This window comes from Halichoerus grypus, chromosome 3, assembly GCF_964656455.1.
Source record: "Halichoerus grypus chromosome 3, mHalGry1.hap1.1, whole genome shotgun sequence".
In the NCBI taxonomy this organism is placed as follows: domain Eukaryota; kingdom Metazoa; phylum Chordata; class Mammalia; order Carnivora; family Phocidae; genus Halichoerus; species Halichoerus grypus.
This window is the reverse complement of record NC_135714.1, coordinates 17,978,906-17,994,180: the sequence shown is the minus strand read 5'-3', so window position 1 is coordinate 17,994,180 and position 15,275 is coordinate 17,978,906. Positions and strand designations below refer to the sequence as shown.

The following is a 15,275-nucleotide window of genomic DNA, read 5'->3' as shown; positions in this document are numbered from 1 at the left end:
TTACCTAGTGCTCGCCCTGACATTACCAAGGAAGACTTCTACATTTTGACAGGAGCACCCTAGCCAATCCTGCCTTCACACCAGGGCCAAGAGTTGCCTGGTCTTGGAAAGCAAAATGAAATCTTCACCAGTTATTTTTCCCTTGGTCTTGCTCTCCCTTTAAGGGGGACAATCAGCCTCCTTCTACTGCCACTGTTGAACTCATGAAGCAAGTGCTGAGGATGTCAGCTGGGATGTGAAGGACATCATGGAAGAGAAGACTGTTGTGTTGGAAGAGGGATTTCAGAGCAAGGCAGGGATTTAAAGGCAGGCAGAATGAGGCCAGACAGAGGGAAACCAATGAATATTATGTCCTATGGTGATCAATTAAACAACTAAAGTCAATCAGCTTGCCTGAAAACGAACCATATTAACTGAGATCACAAAGGGACAATAATAGTGATAATTTTTTGAGGAGATTATTTTTAACTCAAGTCAGTTGTTAAGCCATCTTTTAAAGCAGTATATGACCTTATTTGGGGCGGGGGGGGTCAGATGAGGGGGAGAGAATGTGTGAAGTTCAAAAGACCACAGAAATGATAAAATGCATGGTGAAGTTTTCATCAGGAAGGTTATAAAGCCTAAAAAGCCCAATGAAAATAAGTCTCAAACATGATTGGATAAGAGTAAAGGTTGATGAAACACCAAGATAGATTGATTACTAATGTCAGTTGTGATGTCCATCTCTAGAAATCCATAGGAAAAGAACAGACAACCCTCAAGGCTAGATTTAGTTACTCATCTGCACAAAATCAGATGGGATGACCAACATTATGACCTTGTGATAAAAAATATGCACACAGGGCCTTGTATAGAGTATTATTTAAGGATCTTTAAGGACTAATTCTAGAATTTCCAACAGGCAAGAAGTCAACACATTGGGTCTGAGAATTGATATCAGACCCGTGTGAAGCGAATGCATCTGGCAAATGCCCAGTTTATCTGTAGGGCAGAATTTGAGTTCCAACAACATACAATAAACTCTTTATTAGTCTGACAGTCAGGAAGTAGAGTGCTCCAGCTAATCAAATATTTTTTGTTAATTGTTACCACATGCAGAAGGATTACAAATTTTTAAAGAATGAGAATAAATTAAAATACACTTAACACTGAAACTAAACTGATTATAATTTAATCTTTCTCTAATTATTCAGAATGCATTTCAGGGTCATCAAGAGAAGCATAAATTATCAGTGCTTGATGACTGTGCAGGAAGTCACAGTTTTTCTAAAATCCTGGTTAATAGATGCTGGGTAACAAAGAATTCACTGCAATAGTTATCATTTGGGGGATTTATACACTAGGCATTTTTCTAGGATATGAAGTATGTCATTAATCCTCACCAAAAATAAAATTTCACAAATGATGAACTGATATTCATAGAGTCAGGATAACAGGTCCAAGGTTACACAGCACGAAAGGGTGTCAGAGCCAGGTTTTGAATGCAGAACTATTTGTCTTTAAAGAATATGCTCTTTCGGGGCTCCTGGGTGGCTCAGTCGTTAAGCGTCTGCCTTTAGCTCAGGTCCTGATCCCAGGGTCCTGGGATCGAGCCCCGCATTGGGCTCTCTGCTCGGTGGGAAGCCCGCTTCTCCCTCTCCCACTCCCCCTGCTTGTGTTCCCTCTCTCGCTCTGTCTCTCTCTATCAAATAAATAAATAAATAAAATCTTTAAAAAAAAAAAAGAATATGCTCTTTCACTGTGTCAAATATGCAAATCCTTGTTGTATAGAAGTATTCATAAAAAGTGCTGCCTGTCTGTACAAAACTTACTCACAATGGGTCATGCCGTTTGTTCTCCCAGAAATGCTGAAGGGTATTTCTGAGTCACTCTTGACATTACTATCATACATTCATGAGGGCAGCAAACTTTGGCCATGAAATATTTTTGAAGTTTCTTTTTTAAATGAAAGGCCAACTGTTCATTCAAAGGATCAACAACATAGACTGAACATCTTTGGAAGAATAACGTTTTAAGAAGACTAAATCAGCATGGCCTCAGCCACAGAACAAAATGATCTACCAATAAAGGTATACACACTTCATATACACTCATGTACTCCCATTTTATTCAGTGATCTAATTTTTGTGTTATTTTGCTAATTTTTTTTAAAGATTTTATTTATTTGACAGAGAGAGACACAGCAAGAGAGAGAACACAAGCAGAGGGAGTGGGAGAGGGAGAAGCAGGCTTCCTGCAGAGCAGGGAGCCCGATGCGGGGCTCGATCCCAGGACCCTGGGATCATGACCTGAGCTGAAGGCAGACGCGTAACGACTGAGCAACCCAGATGCCCCGTTTTTGCTTATTTTTAACTATAAAACATATTTGACTTGATTATTAGTCATGAAACAATGTGGCCATTTAAAATTATTGAAGACTTTAGGCTGGGTTTAAACCCACTAAAGAAATGAATTCCACTTGTTAGGGGAGATAAAGTTATTGCACCAACAGATGGAAGGCATCCCTCCTCCCATCATCTACATTTTGTCCCAAGCTCATTAATGTTTTCACTTGAAACATTTATGGCTTCTTGTTCACCTTCACTCACCAGCGCCAATTAAAATTCTTCAAGGTTCAAATGCCTTTTCTCCCTCCACCCATGATGGTTTCACTTATCTCTAAAGCAGGCATGATTCCTATAATGGAATTTCACAAACAAGGGGGGAAATGTGGCTGAACTTTAGAATGGTACAAAATAATCTCAGGCCATGATACTGTTTCATTAGCTAATCTCATTCACACACAGGAGACTTTGCTGTTGCTGAGATGACCCTATTCAGGGAGACAGGCCTCCTTCTCCCTCCTCTGCACATAGCATTTCCAGATAAGCCTCAAGAATTTCTTTCTATTCTGAAAGAAACTACTTTCATCTCCAGCACCAGGCTGATATTTTCATTGTATTGAAGAAAATCCTACCTAAACAGTAACTTGGGGTAAAAGGAACCCTGATTGGAGTAAACTCTGTGTTCAAAAGTTCCAAATAGAAGAAGAGACTTCCCAGCTATGAAGTCTCTCTGCAGAATTATGGTGGGAAGGTAATTTTGAAAATGGCTGCAACCTTATCCTCTTTCTAATTCAGGATCTCGCCCAGACACAAAAGTTTCATGCTCAAGTCAAATTTAAGGAAAGTGAGAAATCACTGCACTGCCTGACTGAATTAAATTATGCATTTATGGCAAAGCTTAACTGTCTTAAAACTTGATAGATTAGGTGGGGCTTGCCATGATCATGTTTTGAAAGGTGATTCTACTACTTGTGATTGTTACTGCCGTGCACTTGTTCAGCTGGGGATTTTATTCTAATGCTCTGGACTGATTTATTCATTCTATTTCCTCTCTGAGATTTTTATGTTCTCTACAGTAACTTTGTTAAACTTGAATCTGGGTGACCCTTCTGACTCTGAACTCCAAGGGATAACTTTCTCAGGGCAGGAAAAGTAAGGTTCATTTTCAATATGAGTGAATAGAAGAGGAAACTCCCAGACTGAAGGTCAAGAAAATGTTACCTGGAACCTGAATCAATATCGATAGAAACAGTTCATTGAAGAGTAAGGTCTTATTTTATGTTCAGCTAAGAGAGGTGTTCACATTTCAAATTAAGGAGCTAAATGAGAAGAATGAAGAAAGTTAAAAAAAAAAGATGTTAATTATAATTCCTTAGACTTAATTTTATAGCCTAAGAAATTATTGAGAGTTCTAATAAAATATGATCCTTGACATACCTGAGTCGAAAGGATATTTAGAGGGTCACAAAATTCTTAAACTGGAAGGATGCCAAAAGAATAGCTAGTTCAACCCTTTTCTTTTTCTAATGAAGGAACTGAGGCACAGAGGAGTTAAGTGTATTTATATACAGAGTTTAAAAACCTTCAGCATAGATTTCAATTACTGTCTCAGCAAAACCAAATTTAGTATCAAAAGGGTATAATTAGCACCTATGCATAATACCGAAGAATGAAAATTATTCTCATAATAGCAAAAACAATCCACTATTTCTTTAAATAAGCAAAATGGTGGTATAAATCTAATATTTTGTTCAAATTCCCAGGAGTTATTCAGTTTTCCTGTTTGTTTAGACTCAATTTCCTAATCAACCATTACGCATTTACCGACTGGCTACTGAATGCTAAGTATATAGCTCAAAACACTTCAAAATTGAATTCTGGTCAAATTTTGTCATTCAAAAATGGTAAATAAAATCTTTATACACAATGACCCTGTCTATGAGTGCTTGTACATTTATATAACTTCCATTTCTTCTGAAGACGGTTTTCCTCCTTACTTCCAAGGATTATAATGGGTCTTCAAGACTCAAAATATCTCTCAACTCCCATCTATTCAACTGTCTTTTTTTTTTTAAGATTTTATTTATTTATTTGACAGAGAGAGACACAGCGAGAGAGGGAACACAAGCCGGGGGGTGGGAGAGGGAGAAGAAGGCTTCCCGCTGAACAGGGAGCCCGACTCAGGGCTCGAACCCAGGACTCTGGGATCATGACCTGAGCCAAAGGCAGACGCTTAACGACCGAGCCACCCAGGCGCCCCTATTCAACTGTCGTCTTCAACCTGCACTTAATTGCAACAAGGCTGCAATTGCACAAGGAGCCCATGAATCAGTTATGGCACCAATTTTTAATGTCCTTATTCATAAAATCGCTGATTTTCTTCTACACAGAGGCAGGCCTGCTATTGAAAAAATAATACAGGATGTAGTTAACCAGTTATTCACCCAATCTGGGAGGGCTGACACACACAATATTTACGTCACTATAGAGCGACTGACCAGCATAAGTAACACCAAAGTTATAAATAGGTAAGATAAGAGCACAGAGAGAAAGGTTATGAAACTGTGAAATTAGCACTGCTTATAGTCTAATTACCAACACTGCAAATGCAGACACTCATTTCTTTTGTGCACCCAGAGCTAATCCTCACTGATGAACTCACAAGACCTTGATTTACAAAACATAATGTCAATGTATTAATTTATAATGGGGAATATTCCTTTCTAAGCCCTGGGAAACTCATGTGAAGCTTCCTGAGTAGAAATGGCTAACACCTGGCCATCCACTTCTCCCTATTCTTTCCATGAACCCACAGGTATCCAATAGAATCTTTATTAACACCATTATTAATTTTATTAACACTCCTGCCAATCACACTAAGATAAATTTTACTAGCCTTGTTCCAAAGCAGTGCCTTTTCATTCTCAAGATAACTAAAGGTAGGTAGTAATCAGGTAGTAATCAGGTTATTTCAGAGATCAGGAAATAAGAGCTAATGTAAGCAGATGCTTGAGGACCACTTCACCTTGGCCCCGGGGAAAACCTGAGAAGTTCACCTTCTCTCAATTCCAACAGCTCTCTCATCACCTGAATATTCCACCGTTGCGCTCTCCTGAAACAGGTTAAAAAAATCATTATCTCTTTAAACCCATGTTTTAATTTCCTTTGGATATATACCCAGAAGTGGAATTGCTTCATCATATGCTAGTCTATTTGTAATTTTTTGAGGAACCTCCCTACTGTTTTCCATAATGGCTGAACCAACTTGCATTCTTGCCAACAGTGCATAAGAGTTCTATTATCTCTACATCCTTGCCAAGATGACAGCCAACAGATAAGCACTCCTATGTTTATTGCAGCATTACTCCCAATAACCTAAGATATGGACACAATCTAAGTGTCCACCAACAGATGAATGGATAAAGAGGGTGGTGTGTGTGTGTGTATGTGTGTGTGTACAATGAAATATTATTCTGCCAAATCTTGCCATCTGCCACAACAGGATGGAACTTGAGGGCATTATGCTAAGTGAAATAAATCAGAGAAAGATAACTACTGTATGATATCACTTATATGTGGAATCAAAAAAGGCCAAACTCATAAAAACAGAACAGAATGGTGGTCACCAGTGGGTGGAGGGTGAGCGAATTGGGGATATGTTGTTTAAAAGTACAAACTGGGAATTCATAATAAATAAGTTCTGGAGAGCTAATGCACATCAGAGTGATTATAGCCAACAATACTGTATTATAAACTTCAAAGTTGCTAAGAAACTAAATCTCAATTGTACCCAGCACAAAAAAAGAAATAATTATGTAACATAATAGCAAACACTATGGTGGGAATCATATTACAATATATAAATACATCAAATTAACATGTACACTTCAAACTTACAAAATATTATATGTCAAATATATTTCATTTGAAAATCATTATCAAATCCTTCCTCTTTTTTTCACCTTTTTCAAGATTCCACTGAGTCTACCCTTCATATTGGAAAAGTAGATTTTCTCCAGATAAATTATGCCTCAATTATTTTATAGGTCTCTTTTACAGTTATAAAAATAAAACTGAGCTTCTGTTTGCTGCCACATCACACAAAAACTACTGGACAGATTGTCATAAAAAATGGAGAAGGTAAGTTTGAAATAATCTGAATATTTTTTAGAAGGCTTTACAGTAGTCTTAAAATTCACCAGGCCTGAGGTAGTGGGGAACCTTAAGTAATTATCCCCTCAGAGCAGGTGGAGCTGAATTAAAAAGAAGCTCAAAGGAATGACCATCTGTAGGGGCACAGCGTAAGTATTAGAACGCTACTGAAGGAGAAGATAAAGAGTGGTTGTCAGTCACAAAGCACAAGGGCAGATTCTCTGAGTTGTGATTGAGCTGCTTCTCACTTGGGCAACTCCATGGAGCCTATTCCCATGAAGCAGATGCATCAGGTTCTGTTTCTTTTTTTTTTTTTTTTAAGATTTTATTTATTTATTTGACAGAGAGAGACACAGCGAGAGAGGGAACACAAGCAGGGGGAGTGGGAGAGGGAGAAGCAGGCTTCCCGCTGAGCAGGGAGCCCGATGCGGGGCTCGATCCCAGGATCCTGGGATCATGACCCGAGCCAAAGGCAGACACTTAACGACTGAGCCACCCAGGTGCCCCAGGTTCTGTTTCTAAGAGGGTGTATCTGCTAAATGGTCAATGTCCCTAATCATATCAGTATGTGCCTCACCCGGGTAAGCCTGGCCACGTAGCTTAACAACCACCACATGTGTGTGTGTGGTTCTGAGTGTGTGTGTGTGTGTGAGATTCTGTGTTACAACCCGCACCCAGGTAAGCCTGGCCAAGTAGCTTAACAACCACCATGTGTGTGTGTGTGGTTCTGAGTGTGTGTGTGTGTGTGTGTGTGTGTGTGTGAGAGAGAGAGAGAGAGAGAGAGAGAGTTCTGAGTGTTACCAAGCTCTACACCAGTCATTTGGTCATAGCACGTGTTCTCTAAAACCCCTAAACAATTAAAGCATCACAGCAGTTTAGCAATGTGCAGAAAAATAAAACCATAGAATCTGGGAATTGCAGATGTTGAAAGCAACTGGATAATGAGCACCAATCCCTTCTCTTTACAGTGGAGAATACTGAGGTCCAGAGTGTGGGTTTTGGCCAGAGTGACAGATGTCCTTACAAGTGTAAAGTAAATGTGTCAATATGAATAAAATATCTAATAGTTTAAGGTATTCAGAGCACATAGGGACATAAATTGTCTCATTTTATTTCACAACTGACTTTGGGTTAGGCAGAATAGTAATTAGCATTAGTCCCATTTAACAGGTAAGGAAGATGACACTCAGAGTCCTAATGATAACTGGCCCAAAGGCACATTACTAGAACACAGGACTTTGTCTTCACTCTCCAAGCCCTGCAGACTTTTTACTCTGCCATGCTTTATATGAATAGAACGTAAAGGTAAGTGTGCCACTGAACAGAAGTAGGGGAGAAAAAAGTCAGGGAAGGTCATCTGGCATCTCTCTGTTTAAGGTGAACTCTGTAATCTCTGGCTGTCTGAGTTTGTCTGTGGTCTGTGTAGGTTGGTGGACCACAAATATATTGAAAATTGTTTTGTTCATGACTTTTCAAATTCCACAGGTCTGCACACTAGCACACACTAACAATTCTTGTGCACAGCCTTCTAATCTTCTTTCTTCTCTATTCTGACCTTGACTAGCTGTCATCCAGTTCAGCCAGAAGCAACAGTACCCAGTGGATCTGATATCCCACCCCACATGTATCCAAAACTGTGAGCTGTCTGTGAGCTATGAGATGAACTGCTTCATTGGGGCTAAGTTGATAAAGGTTTACTTTAAGAAGCAATAAAGCAATAGATAGGGAGTGGAAATCTATATTGAGGTACTTGGGTCTCGATTCTGAGCTTGCAATGGATTTTTAATTGGTTAGTTTTTCTAAAAGGTCAGTGTATTAACCTTTGAGATCTTTCCTTAATTCTTAGGATTTTTTAAATGCACATTTAGAAAAACACAGGTGCTTAACACATTTTGTCCAGTTAAATGGGCCTCTGTGATCTGAAATTGACATAGGCAGGTGGCTGCCAGGTCTGCACTACTTCGGGAAATGGATGTATTTCTCCTTTACCGGCTCTCCATGGGAAGAAGAGGAAAGGGGAGGGAGGATGCTGACAGACAACAGCAGGGTGATTCTGTGCTCAGCATCTTGTCTTGGTGGTACACCCAAGCTGCAAGATTTATAACCTTCTTGTTACAATGCATCAGCTTCAACACTTTCAGTGAAGTCTTCAATAACTTCGATGACATCTTGCTGAGGGGTTTTGTCATTAAAAGCCTAAAGCTGGTCATTAACAAACCTTCTCTGCAATCATCTACTGCTGTGCTAACTCAGGCATGGATCTGACTGGAAAGTTGGGCTGGCTCAGAAACTTTCCAGAAGTCTGCTTTCTTTCTTTCTTTTTTTTTTTCCCCTCTATGGGGTATATTTCTTTAGGGAAAGAAAATACAGTCCCCAATTATTTAATCATTTATTTCTCATTACCCATTGGCTAACTCATCTCTGACAGACACAACCAAATTCAACAAATGTGTAGAACACCTACTGCATGACAGAAAAGGTAGTCAGGGCTGAAGATAAAATCATGAAAAAGACACAGTTCCAGTACAGAAGGGTCCACAACCCCCTTCAAAAATTAGCCACCATTTACAGAATCCTTTGTAATGTGCCAGACTCTGTATTTAGGCTTTATAAGCATTACCTTCTTCACTTTTCACCACTTTTTAGAAGACAATGGTCTTATTATCCCCATTTTAAAGATTAGATGGCTGAAGTGTTGTCTAAGAATTATCCCAAAATTATTGAGCTTGTGGGTGGTAGAACCACGTTTCAAACCCATGTCTTGTCTGACCTCCAGCAAGTTCACGTACTCCAAACAACAGGATTTGGGCTGGGAAGAAGGCAAAGGCCATGGCATTCCAGGCTGAGGAAAGATCGTGTGCCAAGTGAAAGGCAGGCCCATGCTGGGCACATCCTCAGGCACGTGAGGAACACGTATGTGCCTTTCAGGAGAATTTAGGTCATGGCTGGAGTATTACCCATTGGGAGTAACCTCCCCTGCTTCACACACTTCCTCACCTCCTCGGCAACATTCAGATTACTGAGGCATCTATTTGTGTATGTTTACATATGAACTTAAACTTGTCTGCCGGCTCTGGAGCAACGAGGACTGGTGGAAATTCTATGAATATAATAGAGATTCATATGATGTGACAAAGGCTTAACTCTTTGAAGATCACTGCTTTCTGAACTTCTGCAAAAAATTCATGTGGCCGAGCAATTCCAGCTACCCAGTTGCTTGATGGTTATTTCTGCTGCCAATGATTTAATTTTTCACCTAATCTGGCAACCTCTCTGATGGAAATAATGAACGGAGGGAGGCCGTTGCTGCTTTCCACTCCACAGGAGTCAACTGTAGATAGCGAGAGGGCCAAAGTTACAACATTCATTCAGGGGTTCCCCAAAAAGAATGATGGAGAAACCTGCAGACGTGCGGGAATATTCTGCTATAACTTAAATACTTGGTGGAAAATTAAAAAAAAAAAAAAGTCTTGGGATGACATTTTTAAAATAACAAGTTAAATAACTTGGGGTGATAAATATATCCTTAAGAGTACACATTTTGTAATAATAGTAATTATTACCATTGATTGAGAGCCTACTGTGTGCCCGGCAATTGCTGGTTGGGGGTGATTACATATTAGCTCATTAAATGGAATCTTTACAACAACTCTGTCAGGGGAAAGTGTTAATCCACTTTTATAGATGAACAAACTGAGAGTTTGGGAGGTTGAACAATTTGTCAAAGGCCCCTCATCGAATAACTCGCAGAGCTGAAATGTAAGCCTAGTTATATGTTATAGCAAGTTTTTTGTGTCTCTCCTGTGTTGCTTTTCTCTTATCTATATCTACATTAACTAAGACACAACCTATTTAAAGGCATTTAAATAATGCAATGACTAAAAAGGCATTAGCTGATTTCTCTCTTTTTTTTCTTGAAATGACATTTTTCCTTTTTTTCTTTTTCCTTCCCAAAAGGAAATAGAAACATTAGCTTACTCTTTACTGCTCAATTAATTGCTGTGGGATTGTACCTGAAGAGATCAGTAAGACCTCCAGGCGGATGTCATTGATCCAACTCTAGTGTCATTCTGTGCCTGTCCGTATGTGTGATGTTAGAGAGAAGGCTTTGTTTGTGGGGATCACAAAGCCATCATCCATCTGACTCCCTGGGTTCTGGCCAGCTCTCACCTGCAGCGCTTCCCACGAATGTCTTCCTTGGCCTGTTATTATTTTTAATTGCGCACAGGGTGTTTCTTACTAGTAAAGTTCTTGCCAATCAAGATCATCAGCACTACCTCAAAGGAGTCTCAGGAAATTGATTAGTAAATTAAGCTCCACTCCCCTGACGAAAGGCAGGATAGGGGGCGTCTGAGCGGTGTCCAAGGTCATAGGACCTATTGGCTCCTGCAGGAGCAGCATGGAGCCCTTTTGAAGAATCTATGCAAGTTCTGAGTACCAAGGGTGAGGAAAAGGTTCTGTATGGTATGACAAGCAACCACGCTGAGTCAGAAAGCCCTGAACTCACAGACCTCATCAAACACCAAAATAGTAGTAGCAGCATTCTGCTTGGTTCCAGGAAATATTAGTCACTTTGTGATCCTGAACAAATGACTTAGCTAGCCTCTCTGAAACTCAGTCTTCTCATCTGTATAATAGGAGCAATGACCTCATCTCACTGCTTTGAAAACGAAGTGATATGATGGTATCAGTTAACACTCTTTTTGTTCCAAGTGATAGAAAACCAATCAAATTCAGGTGAAGCAGAAAGAGCATTTCATTATAAGTAAAAGTAATGTCTCTCAAGATCATGCATGCAGCTGTGTCTGAGGAAAAACTGGAATTAGAAGCTCTAGTCACACCCTGAAGCTCTCCCTGTTTCTTGTCTCCACTTCCCTCGATGCACCTGCAGCTCCCCTTCACACTACTCCTTAGCTTCCGTGGCAGAACACAGCCACCAATGGCTTACAAAGCTACATTCCCCTGCCCAACCTAGGCTAAGAGACAAAGTGATTGGCCCAAATTCTAAATCTCGGTGAAGAACTGGGACTGGCCCAGCTCATGTCATGTGCCTACATTTAAACGAACCAACTCTGTGTTAACAATGAGGGGTATTCTACTTAACACGGTTGTCCCTGTGGTAAGCCTGAGGATAAAAAGAGGTGGATATTTCTTGAAGAAAAGGGAATAATTACTAGAAAAGAGTTTCACCAAGATTAAATAATTGGGGTCTACTACAACAATATATAAGAAATTGCTATCACTATACCCACTCCAGAAGAGATAACATGTATCTTTTTTTGTCAATAAGTAGATTTCTGCACGTTTGAAAGGCTACATTTTTAAAATGTAAAGCAAACATAATATTATGTGCTAATTACAATGAATATAGATCATCTAATGTTAAAAATCAGAAGAGAACATACACACTGTGAACAATTAATGTTTTAAGTGCCTGGTATCTTTTTCCATCTGTTTAAAGACACTATTGAAATTCAACAAGTAGAAAAACAGAATTTTGTTTCTAATCCTATCTCCTCTCCTGCCCCTCAGAAACTCAAATCTTCTCACATTTTCCACTTTCACCTTCAATTACTTTTCTATGTTTAAGTTGTCTTAGTTTGTGGGTCGACTACCTTTTTTTTTACTGTTAAAGATCTAAGGGACTGTATTAAAATACTTAAAACTATTTCAAAGAACAATGAAATGCCATTATGTTAGTACTGAACAGAGTACCATGCTGGAAATGAAGAAAGTCAGTTTCTATTTTTCTCTCTTTTCTCAAAAATACACAGAACAATTTTGGACAGGTCATTTGTGGTCCTCGTACCATCCATAAATCTGCCTGTTGGTAACTCTTACTTTCCTCTTGGAATGAAGCTGGGAACATCAATGGATGAATTATGAATAGGGCCATTTACAGGGAGAAGGGGGAGTGGAATCTCAGAAAACTAGACATTTCCTTTTTTTCTTTTTTTTTAATCAGAAAGTGAATTCTTACCTAGAGAAAGAATTTCATTTGGTTCAAATCATAGGAATCCAATTGCTCTCTACCAATAAACTCCAAGCCAGAGTGAGGGATTGAGTACAATATATTTTAGGTTTGGGAAGGAGACCATTTTGTGTCACTTTCCAGAATTCCTCTGGCTGATTTCAGTATATTACTGATTAATTTTGAATAGAATAATTCTAGGACCTTTCAAATAGAATGATGAGAGAGAAGTGTGCCTATCATGGTAAAAAAAGGAAATTGAAAGTCTCATTTTTGCATTGGATTTTGTTTCTGTGTCTATGGTTCCTTTATAGGGAGGAGAAATTAAATTTACAAAGCAATAGTGTTCCAAGTAGATGCTGGAATGGGGAAATTAACTGGTGTCAAAATATGTGTTACCAGTTAAAGATTATTCTTTCACATTTGTTTTCAAATATGAAAAGAATTCCATGGGGAAAGAGCAGTTGTCAGAATAATAACCTTGTCTTGAAATAAAATTCACAGATTCTATATGACAAAAACATGTTCCTAAATGGCACTGTTTGGTTGCAGCTTAAATGAAACATACAGTGATGGAAGACTCATTTTAGGCCAGAACTCATCGAAGGCCATTTTAATATTTATTGCATAAATGCTTAATTTTGATCCTTTAAAAAATTCTGTCAATTCATTTCTTGATAGTTCGGTTATTAAAATATGTAAATAGGCATGATGCAGTTGTTCAGTGCTAATCTTTTTGTAATAACTAATGTTCTCTTTCAACAGCCACCACCCTCTGTTCATGTCACCTTCACCCAGGAGTCACAAAATATGGAAGACAGTCTCTTACTTGATTAAATTTTAGGAGGTTGAAGCTAGGCCAAAATCCTCACCTTCCTCTTTCCTAAATACTTTTTCTCCTCTCTCTTAATTACACTGATTTACATGAATTTCAGCTTTACACTGATTTACATGAATTTCAGCTTTCAAAATCATTACACTGATTTACATGAATTTCAGCTTTCAAAATCATTGATCTTTGCTGAATGCAAATAGGCACATGGGAAAATTATATTAAGTTTGCACAATTGATCTTTCATCATTTCAAATGGTACCTTTGAACAGTTCCTGAAATGTCTGTCTGAAATACTCCCAGAGCTGAGTGTCATCAAGAGATGCGGGGTCACCCTGGGGAAACCCATTCTCAGTGATGTAAATTACAGGGTTATTATATGTATCCTGGAACAAGAGAGTGTAAGTTTTATTCCAGTTTTATTCCAAACAGATGTAAAAAAAAAAAAAAAAAGACTCATAAAATCAGGTGCTTTACCCTCTATCTTCTCTAAGCTACAACCCAAAACTAGTTTTCATCAAATTGCACTGACCCTATTAACTTAATTTTCCACGCACTGACCTTTTATGACTAACAATGGAAAAGCAAAACTGTGCAAATGTCCATGAAGACAGTCAAATGATTCTTGTCATAATGAGAAGAGAGAAATATCTTTCTTCCATCAGCATCTGCTGATTGTCACTACTCTTTAACCCCTTGGTCCCACCAACAGCTACACTCTCTATCCCCCCACAGAAAGGGTCCTAAAAAATCATTAACTTAAAATTTTAATTTCAGCTACCTGGACTCCATCCAGATAGCAGAGGCCCAAAAAGGATCCAGCTATTTCAGTCCTTAATATGCCTTTTAATAATTACAGTTGTGACATCAGCCTGGAAAATATGTCCAAGCTATTCCTATGCCCACAACTGACTTTAACAGAGAATCCCAACTTTAATCATGGTATTGAAGCCCCTTATCAGCTAGTTACTTCTCACCAATTTAAATCCTAATCTCTCTTCTCAAGCCAACAAATGTATAACCTACTGCCTAAAATCATTCTTTTTCCAAGTTCACACATATGTCTGTCTTCCCATTTCTACATATTTGGGTATACATGAACAGAAACAATGTGTTTTACCTTAATGTACTGCAGTACTTTACGTATTCCCCATGGCACCACGTAGATCCAATCCAAACTTCTTATCCAAGTTGGGTCTGGAAAAACTTGAATCTCCACATCCTGGAAAAAAACTAGTTCTCCTTTCTTATTCTCCTGGTACTTGACTAAGTGAGTTGTATAATAATGCACAGCAAAGAAATCAGCAGTGCCTTTAATCATTCTCTTCTCTTCTTCTGTAAATTCTGGAAACCTTGATGATGGATAGCCTTGCTTTTTACTCATGAAGGCAATCTGGGACTTGACAACTTCCGGATAATCACCATCAGTAAATACGGGTTTAGCAAAGAAATTCAAGCAGAAAGCAAGGGCTCTTTTAGCAGCTTCCTGGTCAGACACTGAGTTGGGATCTGCTGGTTCCACCCAGGTAGCAAAAATTGCTAGGGACACCACGCCCTTCTGTTCTTTTCGGAATAAGGAATCGTAGCTGTGCCAGGATCTGGCGTGAGCTTTAATCAAATTATAAGCTGCCTGATAACTTCCAGTTCCAAAGTGAGGTACACCAGGAGGATATATTCCAAAATCATATGCCAGCAGGGCAAAAACATTAGGCTCATTTATGGTGATCCACCGCTGGACTGGATCTCCAAAAGTACCGAAGCAAAACCGGGCATATTTATCAAAGGATTCAATGATTGCCTCTGACAACCAACCTCCTTTGTCTTCTAAGGCCTGAGGCAAATCATAGTGGTAGAGGGTCACTATGGGCGTAACCCCATTAGTTAACAAATCATCAATGATCTTGTTGCAATAGTCAATTCCTAAGAGAAAAACAAAAGGGCAGTACTCGAAGAAAAGTTATTTTTAGAACATTGACAGTAAGTAAAGACGAGGAAA

General features: G+C 38.9%; 1 protein-coding gene across 1 annotated transcript in view; it reads right to left on the bottom strand.

Annotated features, from left to right (window-relative positions):
• LOC118546477 (cytosolic beta-glucosidase-like) overlaps positions 1-15,275 on the bottom strand; it is a 76,553-nt gene that overhangs the window by 46,694 nt on the left and 14,584 nt on the right. The window contains exons 3-5 of the mRNA XM_036109215.2: positions 14,400-15,199; positions 13,542-13,665; positions 10,647-10,654 (exon numbers count right to left, since the gene is read on the bottom strand). Of these exons, the coding sequence (XP_035965108.1) occupies positions 10,647-10,654; positions 13,542-13,665; positions 14,400-15,199 (932 nt within the window). The remainder of the gene's footprint in view (positions 1-10,646; positions 10,655-13,541; positions 13,666-14,399; positions 15,200-15,275) is intronic.